A 13,034-nucleotide genomic window follows, 5' to 3' on the forward strand; every position below is an offset into this window, starting at 1 on the left:
GGCTATCTATACTCGCGTTAAAGCCGGCCTTCAACCGCATATGGTGGGAGCGCACAGGACACGCTGACGTGGGGCCTTCCCTGGATATAAAACGCGCTTCCGTCGCGGTTTGCAGGCCATCCCCGTACCACCCACCCTCCACACCATGCTCAGCCTCAACACACCCGGTCTCGCGCTCTACTCCATCCCAGGGGTGTGGTTCATCGCGTTCTACCCCTCGTTCGTCCGGGCGAGCTCCCCACAAAACAGGTGACAGACCGCTGCGGTGCTGAACGTCGGTCTTCTTTGCAGTTCCTGAAGCTGTCGAGCACCACCGGGTAGAACAAGTGAGTCGCTCCCGCTGAACGTGCGTGACGCTTGCCTGCTCACCTTGTCGTCCCGGCCAGTGTCCAGCCGCGCTCCAACATGGCGTGCCTGAAGGACAACCAGAAGCTCGACCAGGCCACGCGCGACCGCCTCGCGCGGATGGTCGGTGCGCACGAGGTGAGCGGCAGTCCGCGTGCGCTTCTGCACATGCAATACGTGGCGCTGACGCAGGTCCCTCTTCGCGCGTTAGAATGGCATGGAGAACCTGCCGCTTTGGATCGGCGCCGTCGTAAGCCTTTGCTTTTCTGGCGATGGGAACTGGGGGCGGCGTATCTGACGATGATGGCAAACTTTGTTCAGCTCGCAGGGTACACTGCCAGCATCCCGCACAGCACGCTCAACACGTTCGCCGTCGGATAGTGAGTTTCGTCCGCGATCGTTTTTGGGTGCGGACGGGTTTGATGGCGTGCCTTTTGCCAGCGTCGGCCTGCGCCTCCTGTACAACTTCATCTACATCAACCAGACCACCGAGGCTGTCGGCAACCTCCGGTGGGCCCCCCAACTTCTGCACGTCTTGAATTCTCGCTGATCGAGTTTTTGTCTCAGGTCTATGACCTTCTTTGCTGGCCTTTGTGAGCTCACTGTCCTCTCCCAGAGTCCCAGCTCGCCGCATCTGACCTTTTGCGTGTGCCACAGCGCTTCCCTTGACCCTCCTCATCAAGTATGCAAACAAGGTCGCGGCGACCTGTTTCTGATTATTTATGCACGTTGTCTTGGATGTACCTCGCTCTTGATCGAATTCAACTTTTTCGCATCTAACCTCGAAGGCTTGACGCGTCTGCGGCGCGTCGCGCGTGGTGAGTCACGGAGCGAAGATCCGATAGGCTGGCGCTTCCGCTATTAGTATGACTCAGGTCATTGCGATTATGTAATTGTTCGATATGAGTTGCCTTCATGTTCTTTCGACGCATGTAAAGCCTCTACGATACACTCATCCTTGAGCATATCTGGCGAATGAGTAGTCTCGAGCTAAGTAATAGGTGTGAAAGCTCTATATGACACACTGTACTGCAGCGCTGTGTTTCCATCTTCCGAAGTGATGCATGGCGCTGGAACTGGGCACTCCAGAAGATAGAGATGAAACAAATAGCACGGGCCAGAAACATGGTCAGAAGATTCTATCTCCTTCTAACCTCGAGCATATGAATTGCCCTTCACTGCACCTTAACCTCAGAGGGGCTCATTCCTACTGCCCTGACCTTCTTCAGCATGGCCCTCGCTCGCAGTAGAGCCACCTTCTGTCTACGTCTATAGGCTGTCCCGCCATCCCAGAAACCCTTCGATCCAATGAAACGCCGCTGGTGATAATCGCGCATGATGGTGTATGAGAGATCGTCCCACAACTATAGTTTGGCCTGCCCTTGTATGGGTCTGAGCCCACTGTGCCTGAGTCGAGCTTGGGTCAGGTATGTGCACCGTAAGTAACGCTCACTTGTACGCTACTCTTATGGTGACCATCTCAAATGGATGTTCTGCGCCCCAATCAACCGTGCACAGGTCCCGGAATACCTGAATCGTTTCTACATCAACTTCGCTGCATATCGTTTGTTCTACTTGTCTCTTCTATTCGATGCGGTATCTCCAGCTGCGGATGTTGCCCATTTCCGACGTTCATTCTTTTCCTAGGACGCTGAGCCAGGGTGCTGTCTGATAAGCGCGAAGCGTATGTAGATACAAGTCACTTATGAACTGAGCGAGCGATAGTCTATGCTAGATGCAGCTCCGCCGCACACCCTCACGTTCACCATGTCAGAGCAGTCAAATCAGACCATTTCTCAAATCTACTCGCAGAAGTAAGCATAAACTCCGTTCGCACTTGACGACGCGATACTCATGCATCCGCTCTGCATTGGTAGCCTCGTTTCGGAGTATGTCGTGGGAGTTGTCTCATGCGAGTGCATCTTCCGCGTCCCATTCCACGACTCACAGTGTTCCTTCCTCAGCCCTCGTTGTCTACGAGTTTCTGATCACCATCTCCAATGAAATTGACATCGTGTGGAAGAGACCTGTCACCGTATCTGCCGTGCTATTTGGCTCAATAAGATGGTGCATGCTCCTCACAGCGACATTCGAACTTGCGCCAATAATTCCCAATGTAAGCCTCGAATATCGTTAAATGACAGCAGTTGCAAATAATACTTCTGACAGAAGTAAGTACAGTTTGTTTGGAAACTCTTACACGTACAATTTGCTCACCAAAACCCGACACACAGCTGCGCACCGCTTTATATCCTGATTCGTGTGTTCCTCCTGATCGGCTATACTCAGACCGCACGTACGACTCACATAGTTTGCTCGAGTCCAGACTACCTGCTAACTTACCCGCACCAGTCTTTTCTGCCCTGCGCGTCTTCGCGATCTCGAATAGGAGCCACATCTGGTCACTAGTAGTGTTCGCGCTGAGTATGGTACCGTTCATGACGAACCTGGTGCGTGTCGCCTCTGCTCATACCCATATACGCTCTAGTTGACACTTCTGTGTAGGTAGATGCAGCGATGACAAAGTACACTGCCGTCACGGATCCGATCTTCGGCACGACATGCGACACAAATTTCCCATTCTCTCCGCAGGCGGATAACATGTAGATACACGCGTCTTACTGTTCCTGGTCCACAATGCTCATCTGTCACCGCACAGATGTGTGTCATAACCACAGCTCATGTCACTCTGTAGACACTGATGGTACCTGGTTAGTGACATACATCACCCGCAGTTCGCTCGTCCTCGCCGACACGATTGTGCTTGTCCTGACGTGGATCAAGACATTCGGAAATTGGAGGCGTGCCCGCAGTGTTAACGTCCAGGTGTCGCTGACGACGTGTCTACTGCGTGACGGTCAGTAGTCTTCCATGCAGAGTTGTATTCGCTACTACTGCTGAGCGCTGAGGCCCGGCTGCCCACACAGGCACCATCTATTTCATGTAAGCATCACAACAAAGGCGACCAGTCGAGCGTAGCTCATGGATGACAACAAATGCAGAGCTTTGTTAGCGGTCAACATAGCCCAGATGCTAACCTACAATTTTGCGGTAGGTCCCCGACATGAGTGCATGGGCTGACGGCTGACGCTGTGTCTAAGATTGGGTCACCCGTAGCGGAATTCAGCGCGACCCTGGTGGGCCCACTACAGTACTCTTCGTCAGCTACTTTGGTACTCATTAACACCCCACGCAGCCTCTGATGCTCATCCATCGCTTCATGATCAACCTGCGAACGGTCGACCCGGAGGTGCTGAATTACTCTACCCATCTTACTAATCGACAGCAAGAACGGTCGACGGTGCAGTTCAGAAGGCAAATGAATCGACTGGGCAATATCGGGGAGACGCTGCAGAGTGGTTGGGACAAAGACGAACCCGCGGACGAAGAGATTGACCGCGCAGAAGTGGACGGGGCGGGACGGGGCGAGAATAGTGCAGAGGCATGAACCGACGCCAACAAGTACAATGGAGTATGTTCTATGTCGAGTAAAAACTGTGAAATTTGTAACGTATGCAAGCAGGAGACTCAAAGTTTATGGTATCGAATGACTGCCATCGCGCAAAGTGTCGTGGGGCCTTCAAGTTCTTGGGACATGTTCTTCCATACCAGCATCAGCTTCTATCACTGGGTGCGTCTGTATCTCACCTCTTCGAGGCGTTCACGGTGGTGACAATCACCAAATCGAACACCACAACCGATTTTGACCCTTTGTTCACCGCGTCTTCCACATCATACCTCCTTGACCTCGTCAAGACACCCGCTCGCCTAGTTCAGAAGTCGGATATCCAACAGCCTTAAAAATATTCCCGCTCAGAATCACACTTAACAATAATACGGTCGAGGTCACCGCTACTAATCAACCCTCGTAACAGGCCACAGAGCGAGAGATCCCCTGGAAAATACGAGTAATAAGCTCACTTTGTGGAGGCGCACGGCTGTCCAAGTCACCGAACGAGGTCAGCCGTCACAGATGCTGTAAAGTATGCGTTGACAGGTGCTGGACACAGGTATCTTGATTGCACTTAGTGAGTGTTCAGTCCTCGTTGTGCATTGCCGGTGTGTCCACCACACCCGGCACCTTTAGGACTGTCAACACGAGGGTATATTGAACAGATATTCCATCCTCCCAGACATCCGGCCGAGAAGTATAGTGTCATATAAAGTAATTTATAATGCCGGTAAGCTCTTGGATGATATCCAAGCGAATCCGTCTCTTTACTAGTACTAGGACGAGGTGGCTGTAGGACGTGCGGTGGCCCAAGACACGGGAAGTGAAGAATCAATATTCTTTGTGGGGTCCTTTAATGAACTTTGGTATCGTCTCAGGAGGAGAGTAGTAGATAGACCAGAGATGAAGGTCAAAGCCAATACAGAGGAAGTTGCACCAAGCGACGCTACTCCATGATATACTAGCCGCTACGATTGCAACCATTGAATACCACAGGCTCCGAATTTTCTACTCGCATATAATGGACTGCAAAAGTTGCCATCTGGCTGGTACATGGTATACTCCAGCATGGCCTTCGGCGCAGGGTCATGCCCGGCGCAGATCTCACGAGAGCTGTGTCCCGTCCACTTCTGCGGTGCCATTCCCCTCTTCTATGGGGTCATCGTCATCCCAGACGTTCTGCAGCGTCTCTCCGATATTTCCCAGTCGATTCGTTGACCTTCTGAAATGCTCTGTTGATGGCTCTTGCAGTTGGTATGCAATACGTGTGGAGTAATCCAGCACTTCTGAGTTGGCCATGCGCAGATTAATCATGAAGCGATTGGCGAGCACAAGGGGCTGCGTGGTAAGTTATTGAGCACCACAGAGTTCAGCGAAAGGTAGGTTACATGCCATGTTCGAAACTAATGTACCCACAGACGAAAAGTCCTTGAGTAGAACATTAGCTATCTGCACACGCGCCCATATCGAAGACGTACTGTAGGAGAGTTGTAAAGTAGTAGCTGGGCTATGTTTATCGTTAGCAGAGCGCTGTGGCCGTTTTCGCCTGTGAGCAGCCCTCTCAGACGAACAACTTTGCTGTCGCACTCACATGAAATATAAGGTTCCTGCAAGAGTAGCTGGCCCTCAGCCGCAGCAAATGCGAGAGCCTATGGAGGATGACTAACCGTCACGGAGCAAGCATGTTGTCAATGGCACCTTCGCATTGATGCTGCGTGCCCGTCTCCAGTCTCCGAATGTCTTAATCCATGTTAGGATGATCACGATCATGTCGGCAAGGATAAGTGAACCGCGGGTGATGTATGTGACTACGAACAGGTGCCATCAGAAAATCAAAGTACTCGGTTGAGGCACGTACGACTGCGGAGGACAAATAAGCAACCAAAAATGAAAACAGAGAAATGCGTACACCCACATATCGTTCGTCCGTGCAGAGAACGGCGAAGGCTTTGGTGTGCATATCGCACCGAAAGGTGGTTCCACGACGACATTGTAAATCAACGTCATTGCTACAGTCTGCATGAGATAGTCAACCAGAGCACATACGAGTCTGAGCAGGAGAAATGCCCACAAGGTTCGTCGCAAACGGTGCCATGCTCAGTGTGAACACTACCAGCGACCAGGCGTAGCTTCTACCAGATATTGCGAAGACGCGCAGAGCGGAGAAGACTAACGCGTGGAAGTCAGTGGTTATTCCGGACTCTAGCAAGTTGTGACGTACGTGCAATTTGAATAAACCCAATAAGGGTGAATGAGAAGCTCAAGATATTCAATGGTGTACAGCTGTATATCGGATTCCGATAAGCAGCCTATTTACGCAAGAGCTTCGGACAGACTGAACTTACTCCTGTAAAAAGCGTCACTTTTAGTTTTGTCATCCAATAATGCTCGAGGCTCACGTTTGGCGTCATAGGCAAAATTTGGAAGATCACTGAGAAGAGCATACACCATCGTACCGAGCCAAGAAGCATGGCGGATGCAGTGATGGGTCTCTTCCACACCATCTGAATCTCATCAACCATGGTAATCACGAATTCGTAGACGACGAGAGCTGAGGGGCAAATATTGTGAGTAGTGTAATGGGATGTTAAGTATGTATTTACACGCGACAGCTCCCAAGAAATACTCTCCTACTAGGCTAGAAGATGAACACATGAATATTGGATGATCAAGTGAAAACATAGATAGTGCTTACAGCTGCAAGAATAGTTGAGTAAGAACCTGGTCTGATCGTCCTGACATAGTAAGGGTAGGGGATAGAGAGAGGCGAGCTGCATCGAAGGTATGCTCTCGCTTGCTCGGTTTATAAACTATTTGGTCAACTGTTTATCAACACACGCTTCGCACCTACTGGGTAGTACTTTAGCTCGTGGGAGGAACGGCGTCGACGGTGTCTACCAGACACTGGCGGACTGCGTCGCATAGGATGACTACTGCAAGTAGGTGGGCTATGCCTGGAAGAAGCGATTGCAGCAATTTTCTTGGCGCGACGAAACCTGTACTCTGGTGGCTCCGACCCCGGTGCGATGACCAGTAGATGTGGGAGATGTTTGACCGGCGTGGGCAGGGAAACGCGGTTTGATTGACCCTGGTGGCTATCGGAAAGAAAGGTGTTGCTGCCGTCTTGTTCGTATATGTTGGTATTGCCTATAACATTCAATCAAGGCATCAGTTCCCGTCCGGGAAGATCGGAGACTAAAAGTTGCAGCGATGGAAAAGTTACACATTGAGCTTGACGCAACCTCGACGGCTCCCTTCAATAAGCGAGTACTTCTTCGTGCATCTAGCTACCCGAACTCGACGCAATAGACCAACATGCATACGAGGGTAGGCCGAACCCTAATCGCAGAAGACTGGAAGTTCTTCCCGCGATTGCGCGGACTTAGCAGCCGGTGCCGTTCGGCAACTGCTGAATACAAGCTAACATTTGATGACACCCAACAATGGCCAGTGCTCTTCTGCGATGCCGGGTGATGTTTCGCTGTTATCACGGGTGGCGTCGCTGGAGATGCCCAAACAAGCTCACCGGTATCACAGTGTCAAACGAGCAGATGATGCTTAGATCAACTGCGTTTCAGTTCAGCTCAGCTGCTGCCGCCGCCCTCTAACAAGTGTGCTCTGCCTCTACTGCGCTATCTTGCTGCTGATTTTCTGCTCAATTGCGGTCGCTCCTCAGGCTCAATAGGAAATTCTTCACGACTTAACCACAAACTTACCAGAGACGGGGAGCTGGTAATCAAAGGAAGCGAGCTAGCCTCAGCGTCATTGGGGAGGGCAGACTCAAACATCTTGCACGCTCCCACACGCAAGGAACGCTACGTCGCCACCATACTGCTAGATCGATGAAACAATCACATCAGCTCGCGTATGCTAACGTCTGCCAGCAGCAAGTGAGTGAATGCTCACGAACGCGAGATTTGAAACCATGTACCATCATCCGAGGCATCTAGAGTGCTTGCATGTAGAGCGCAGTTCACGAACGCAATTCATCCCACGCGAGACCGTGACTGTTCGCAAACGGGATCCTCAATTCGACTCGTGTGCATCCACACTCGCTATAATTGAATGTTACTTTGCAGGAATAAATGTCCCGCAAGCGCTACGCCTGAGAAATATGGATTAAATATGTTGCGGGAAAGAAGTTATCTGGCCACTCAGACTAATCTTGTGGTAGCACTTACCTTCTCTGAAATTGCCATTCCTTTCCCTCCATGTCCCAAACAACCGCAAACACCCAGACGTCCTTGACTGTCCCATCACCCTCGCCCTCTGCTTCATCCTCCTGTGTAGTCTCGGATCCGCGCCAGGCCTTCTCCGTTGCTGACCGTGGCGTCCGCTCAGAACCGTTGAAGAGGAAAGAGGCGCCAGCCGTTTGATGCGCCTCTCAGATGAGACCGGCTCGATCTGGTTCGATGCGCCCAGCAAGAGTCGAGCGCCCCGCTCTTGAGCGCGAAGCTGATGCCTCAAGAATTTTGGACACAATTCTTCGCTTGCACAACCGTCGTCGACAACTGCCAAGCTGCATTCTATTTTCTCGGATTCGCTCGCCTGAACCTCATAGACTACTCGACATGGACGATGACCGACTTCACATCTCCGCCGTGCGTGGTCGCTCGAGTCCACAACTATCTCCATCGACCCTGAGCAAATGAAGTACTCGCACATACGAATACTCGTCACGTCGTCGGTGACTCGAAATGGCTGCCAGCTACGCTCTTCGCGCTTTCGTCAACGTGCTTTGTACAATCACCCGGGGGGGGGGGGGGGGACGTCGTCTCTCTGCTCCGAAGCGGAGTACTTGTATGGCTGGCCGCAGGCACCAGGAACTTCGTGCGCGAGTGGGGCTGGGAAATGCTGCAGGAAGTGAGCTGTCAGTGGCAATGTATGAGAAGAGTAGTGTGAGACGTACGTCTCCAGCTTTCGTATATGCGCACCGTTGCTGAAGTTCGGAGCTATTCAAGGCGTATACTGGTTGAGCGCGTCTGCGCACGATCAACGCTTCCTACCGACACTAGAATAGCGTGAAGCGCATCTCTGTCACACTGGACTGCTAGGATACGCTGATCCAGGGTCCTCCATTGGGCGCGCCGTTCGTTATCTTTGTAAGTTTGATGTCTCGAGAGGAATGCACACCACTCGCAGGAGTTTTGCGACAAGACGCCGGTAATCCTCGGCTACCCCAAGCTTATCGATATCTCGCACTCTGACTGAGCAAAACGTCGGCAGAGTGCGCCTTGGGCGTCGACAATGACTACAACTGTCAGATAGCAAATTCAGACGTCCAGGTACCGTTCCACTACAATAGCCAGACGATGCTCAATAACGGTACACTCCTCTATTATCTGACAGCGAGATTCAGCTGCTGGTGTACGTGGACGATGTCGATGACATTTGCGGCTACACTGTAGTATGTCTTTTTTGTTAGCGTCAGTAAGAGCCGCGACGGCCGACAGGTTGCTTTTGCGCCAGGATCTCTCGTAACTTTAACCACATAGCCCGAAAGTAAGTAGCTGGCTTCTTAGCGTTTGTTGCCCCCTTCTGCACCTTATTCTCAACCCTGCCCTTTCTATACCTACCGCCGCATGCCCTTGATCGTCCACAAATTATGCTCACTCCCTCCGATGATCCGACTGGCTTGGCCGGCGTGGCTTATTATGGCTGCTGCTGCTGCTGCCAAGGCGGCGCGCCTGCCGCACTGAGCCGTCACAGACGGTGAGTACCAGAATCGGCCACGGAGATACTTAACTAGAAACTGATCGACCAATCTATTACCACAGGAGTGCTATAGCTGGTAGCCAAGTGGAGTCCAACCACGAAGACATCAGCCACGAATACAACAGTCACGCAAACAGCTTCCGAGAGAACGTTAATCGCGTAGCGGCACGAAGCTGCCGTCTCGAACACAAGGATCATGCTGAACTCGCGGCTGCGCCCTAGGTGCTCCAGGCTCCAGAGGACGTCTGCGAAGCGCCACATCGACGAGGTCCGCTCTGCGGATAATAGCTCGGTGATATTCGTTTTCAAGCCGGATTGCGATTCAACCTACTGCCGGGTCTGGTTCGATTTCTTGTGCACGGACACATGGCGCCGTATGATGCGCTCGAAGCAGCTTTAGTATGAGGTCTAAGTAATCTGAACATCGTGCGCTGCTGTGCCATTGATGATGCTTGTGAATTTCCCAGGACATAACTTCTAAGTGGGTTAGCGGAAAGGACTTCTGAGATTGTAAGCTTCGGAGACCTACGCATCTTGTATGAATATATGCGTAGTTTCTGTTCCGTATGCGCGTGCGGCGGGCGTACTTAGGGCGTGTTCTGCAGCTAGTGAGAGCAATTCTGCAGAGACGCCGACTCACCTTGCCACGGCACGGGGCCAGGAGCGCAAGATCGCTTCATGCGCAGCTTTTTGCCGCCGCGGTCTCGGCTCGTGCGCTCAAGCTGCGGCGGGGCTTCGGCGGGGACGGCGCGCCCGCGACAGCTTTGATGAATGACCAATCGAGGCGACGTTACTCGATGAAGCACCCGCTCTCCAAGGACCAGCAGCTCGGCTGGACGAAGCACGCCCTTTCTGCTTATACTAATAAAATTCATGTACAGGAAGCAGATTCGCTCCTCTCTGCAAGAGTCCCAGAGATAATACGCTATTTTTCTGTTAATTTAGAGCATATTCGAAGCCTTGAAATACGCGCTGTTCCAATTTGTTTCAAGGAGTGGTGGTGTTTCAGATGGATGACTGTACTTTTGCTGACCTCTGTAAGCTCGCGGGTTCCATCTTTTCACAAGCGCTAATCCATTTGTCATTTTGAATAGGTGAATAAGGTGCGTGCGATTGCTCTTTAAGAGGTTGACCACTGCGAACTCGACATGTAGGCACAAAATATTCGAATGACGGTCGATCGACTTGGAGACTTGGATGGGTGCCGTTGCTGCTCAGCGTCGTAGTTCCTCCGCGCAGTGCGGTATCTATTGCCGTTTAGCCAAGCATGAAAGGTAGGAGATCAAACTTATTAGGGAGCCCAAGATCATCGGAGGCTATTTATATTCCTGTAAAGCCGAGGAGCGCACGGGGGACGCTGGCGTGAGGCCTTCCTGAATATAAAACGCATGTTCGCAGGCCTTCCTTGTACCACCATCCTTTACACCATGTCACTCAGTCTCGACAAGCCGGGTCTCGCATTCTACACCATCCCGGCGATGTGGGCCATCGCGTTTACCCCAGCGGTCGCCACGGTGAGTTTCTGGCGGACGAGAGACTGGCGAACAGGCTGAACTAGGCACTTTTTCAGTTCCTCAAGCTGACGCTCACCATCGGATGGAACAAGTGAGTCGCTCCCACTGACGTGCGTTACGCGTGCTCACCTGTCGCCATGGCCGCCAGCGTCCTGCCGCGTTCTAACATGGCGCGCGTTAAGGACAGCCAGAGGCTTGATCAGGCCACCCGCGACCGCCTCGCGCGGTGGGCTGGTGCCCATCAGGTGAGCTGGTCTTTTCGTGTACGCATACGTGGAGCTGACGTAGGCCCTCTCGCGTAGAATGGAATGGAGAATCTCCCGCTTTGGACTGGTGCAGTCGTAAGCTTGGCATTTTACGTTGGGAACTCGGCGTTTGACGTGATGACAACTTTGTTCAGTTGGCAGGATATATTGCGGGTATCCCGCACAGAACGCTGAACACGTACGCCGTCGAGTAGTGAGTACTCCCTCACCGAGGTTCTGGTGTCGACGGCTGAACATACGCTTGCAGTATCGGCCTGCGCCTGCTGTACACCTTCATCTACACCAACCAGACCACAGAGGTCGTCGGCTACCTCCGGTAGATCCAGCCCTCTGTAGATCTTGAAATTGTGCTGACCAAGTTTATATCTCAGAACTGTGACCTTCTTTGCTGGTGTCCGTGAGTAAACCGTTCCTCTCCCAGCCCGCCACAGCTGACCTTCTGTGTGCGCCACAGCGCTCCCCGTAATCCTTCTCATCAAGGCTGCAAACAAAATCGCGGCGACTGGCATCTAATTATTTGTGCCCGTTGTCTTAGATATACCTTACTCTTGACACAAAATACAACTTTTCTCACTTAACTTGCCGAACGGCTCGAAGGCTCAGCGCGTCGCGTGCACCGCGAGAGTATTCGACTGTTACAACTTACGGGCTGAGTATCCGATAGACCGGAAGCGCGGGGTGCGTTCGCTGGCACTTAAGGCCATCGCGGTGCTCCCCGACGAGTCAGTGAGAGTGGCGACGAATGGCATACCCCTTTCGCTTACGTCGGTGGAGTCCTCTCAGTGGGCAACCACTTAGTGGTGTTCGTGCAATTGTTTTCGAAGTGGATGCTTTTCCACAGGGTTTTTTTTTCAGATTCCAGAATATAGTGCGGAGTGTAAACTACAGTCTAGTGTCTAATGGTACCGATCTATAATACCACAGCAACCAAGAGCGAAGAAACAGAATATTTCGCTTCGTAAGCGGGGTTTGAAAGTGCGACTGCGGGCTGACACGCTCGAGTGGACGCGTTCGCTCTGTGTATCGCTGATAGATCCTAACTCAACACTGCTCTGGCAGCAGTTGGAAGATGAGCACGAATCTGTTGACAATGAAGTGCTCCAAGGGATCGTTTTTGGGGCAGCGTCACTCTTGGTCACCGGTCAATCGCGCCGTATACATTGAACGTCGATGAGCTCACCACATACCTGCCTCGGTCCCTATTTCACCCAAAGGCCAGACAGGCAATACCATATGTTCCATTTATGATATCAATGTACACATCTAGCAAGACGGAGGGCGGCGTAAGTGGAGGAGTAAGTGCAACGAGGCATGCGGAGTTTGAAATCATGTCTATAAACATAGAATCTGGTCTGTAAACGCAGCTGTTTAGACCGAAACAGTGGTAAGTAAGATCTGCCGTGATGTCGTGTCTGATTTATTCTGAAATCTAGTCTACAAAGCTCTGTAGACGGCTGTGGAAAGGCATCCACTACTACTACGATACAGTAGATGTGAATGAACTCATGACGGTTGACGAGGAACAGAGCTCCAATCACGCGTCACCGATCTTGGGCGGCTGTCCAGATCTTGCGATTCCGGTCTGTTGTGAAAGACTTCGCGCAGGCGGGGGATTCACGAGTAATGAAGGATCAATTCCTAGAATAATACTACATGTTCTTATATAGGTTATCTACTTCCTAATCTGGTCAGACCAAATAAAAATGTGTCAGAACTGGGCGATTACGTCATTGCCCCTGTACC

The 13,034-nt window shown here is 51.8% G+C and overlaps 5 protein-coding genes across 5 annotated transcripts in view; 4 read left to right on the forward strand and 1 right to left on the reverse strand.

The window, feature by feature from the left end:
* The window catches only part of PHACADRAFT_251461 (uncharacterized protein), a 2,740-nt gene extending 1,642 nt beyond the window's left edge, over positions 1–1,098 (forward strand). Inside the window, exons 4-10 of the mRNA XM_007392965.1 lie at positions 292–317; positions 387–483; positions 557–595; positions 667–725; positions 787–855; positions 913–938; positions 1,003–1,098. Of these exons, the coding sequence (XP_007393027.1) occupies positions 292–317; positions 387–483; positions 557–595; positions 667–725; positions 787–855; positions 913–938; positions 1,003–1,061 (375 nt within the window). The 3' untranslated portion in view covers positions 1,062–1,098. The remainder of the gene's footprint in view (positions 1–291; positions 318–386; positions 484–556; positions 596–666; positions 726–786; positions 856–912; positions 939–1,002) is intronic.
* A 645-nt stretch (positions 1,099–1,743) lies between these two features.
* PHACADRAFT_251462 (uncharacterized protein) lies at positions 1,744–3,396 on the forward strand (the record flags this gene model as incomplete). The annotated part of the gene is made up of 11 exons (XM_007392966.1): positions 1,744–1,772; positions 1,864–2,179; positions 2,237–2,461; positions 2,515–2,516; positions 2,580–2,641; positions 2,698–2,795; positions 2,851–2,948; positions 3,005–3,006; positions 3,062–3,206; positions 3,273–3,288; positions 3,348–3,396. Coding segments are annotated over exons 3-11 (697 nt in total), but the record flags the coding sequence as incomplete, so codon positions are not given.
* Positions 3,397–3,440: 44 nt separating this feature from the next.
* On the forward strand, positions 3,441–3,984 carry PHACADRAFT_251464 (uncharacterized protein). Its single transcript, XM_007392967.1, has one exon. It carries the CDS (start codon positions 3,566–3,568, stop codon positions 3,791–3,793), a length of 228 nt encoding a protein of 75 aa, XP_007393029.1. The 5' UTR covers positions 3,441–3,565; the 3' UTR covers positions 3,794–3,984.
* A 916-nt stretch (positions 3,985–4,900) lies between these two features.
* Positions 4,901–7,464, reverse strand: PHACADRAFT_251466 (uncharacterized protein; the record flags this gene model as incomplete). Its single annotated transcript, XM_007392968.1, has 12 exons — positions 7,323–7,464; positions 6,492–7,254; positions 6,400–6,434; positions 6,196–6,347; positions 6,018–6,105; positions 5,868–5,965; positions 5,712–5,812; positions 5,655–5,656; positions 5,464–5,604; positions 5,275–5,342; positions 5,189–5,224; positions 4,901–5,134 (listed from the first exon to the last, which is right to left on the reverse strand). Exons 2-12 carry the CDS (start codon positions 6,536–6,538, stop codon positions 4,901–4,903), a joined length of 1,002 nt encoding a protein of 333 aa, XP_007393030.1. The 5' UTR covers positions 6,539–7,254; positions 7,323–7,464.
* Positions 7,465–10,959: 3,495 nt separating this feature from the next.
* Positions 10,960–11,839, forward strand: PHACADRAFT_251468 (uncharacterized protein). Its single transcript, XM_007392969.1, has 8 exons — positions 10,960–11,025; positions 11,082–11,116; positions 11,174–11,270; positions 11,328–11,366; positions 11,426–11,484; positions 11,539–11,607; positions 11,663–11,688; positions 11,746–11,839. Exons 1-8 carry the CDS (start codon positions 10,990–10,992, stop codon positions 11,802–11,804), a joined length of 420 nt encoding a protein of 139 aa, XP_007393031.1. The 5' UTR covers positions 10,960–10,989; the 3' UTR covers positions 11,805–11,839.
* Positions 11,840–13,034: the final 1,195 nt, after the last annotated feature.

The sequence above is a fragment of the Phanerochaete carnosa genome, assembly GCF_000300595.1.
Source record: "Phanerochaete carnosa HHB-10118-sp unplaced genomic scaffold PHACAscaffold_3, whole genome shotgun sequence".
Lineage (NCBI taxonomy): Eukaryota > Fungi > Basidiomycota > Agaricomycetes > Polyporales > Phanerochaetaceae > Phanerochaete > Phanerochaete carnosa.

What these genes read in the sequence shown, in the direction of transcription:
- PHACADRAFT_251468 (XM_007392969.1), top strand. Translation starts at nt 10,990, where the DNA reads ATGTGGGCCATCGCGTTTACCCCAGCGGTCGCCACG. An exon ending in TTACCCCAGCGGTCGCCACG is followed by an intron (nt 11,026 to 11,081) that starts GTGAGTTTCTGG and finishes GCACTTTTTCAG; the next exon opens with TTCCTCAAGCTGACGCTCAC. An exon ending in GGTGGGCTGGTGCCCATCAG is followed by an intron (nt 11,271 to 11,327) that starts GTGAGCTGGTCT and finishes CCTCTCGCGTAG; the next exon opens with AATGGAATGGAGAATCTCCC.
- PHACADRAFT_251464 (XM_007392967.1), top strand. Translation starts at nt 3,566, where the DNA reads ATGATCAACCTGCGAACGGTCGACCCGGAGGTGCTGAATTACTCTACC.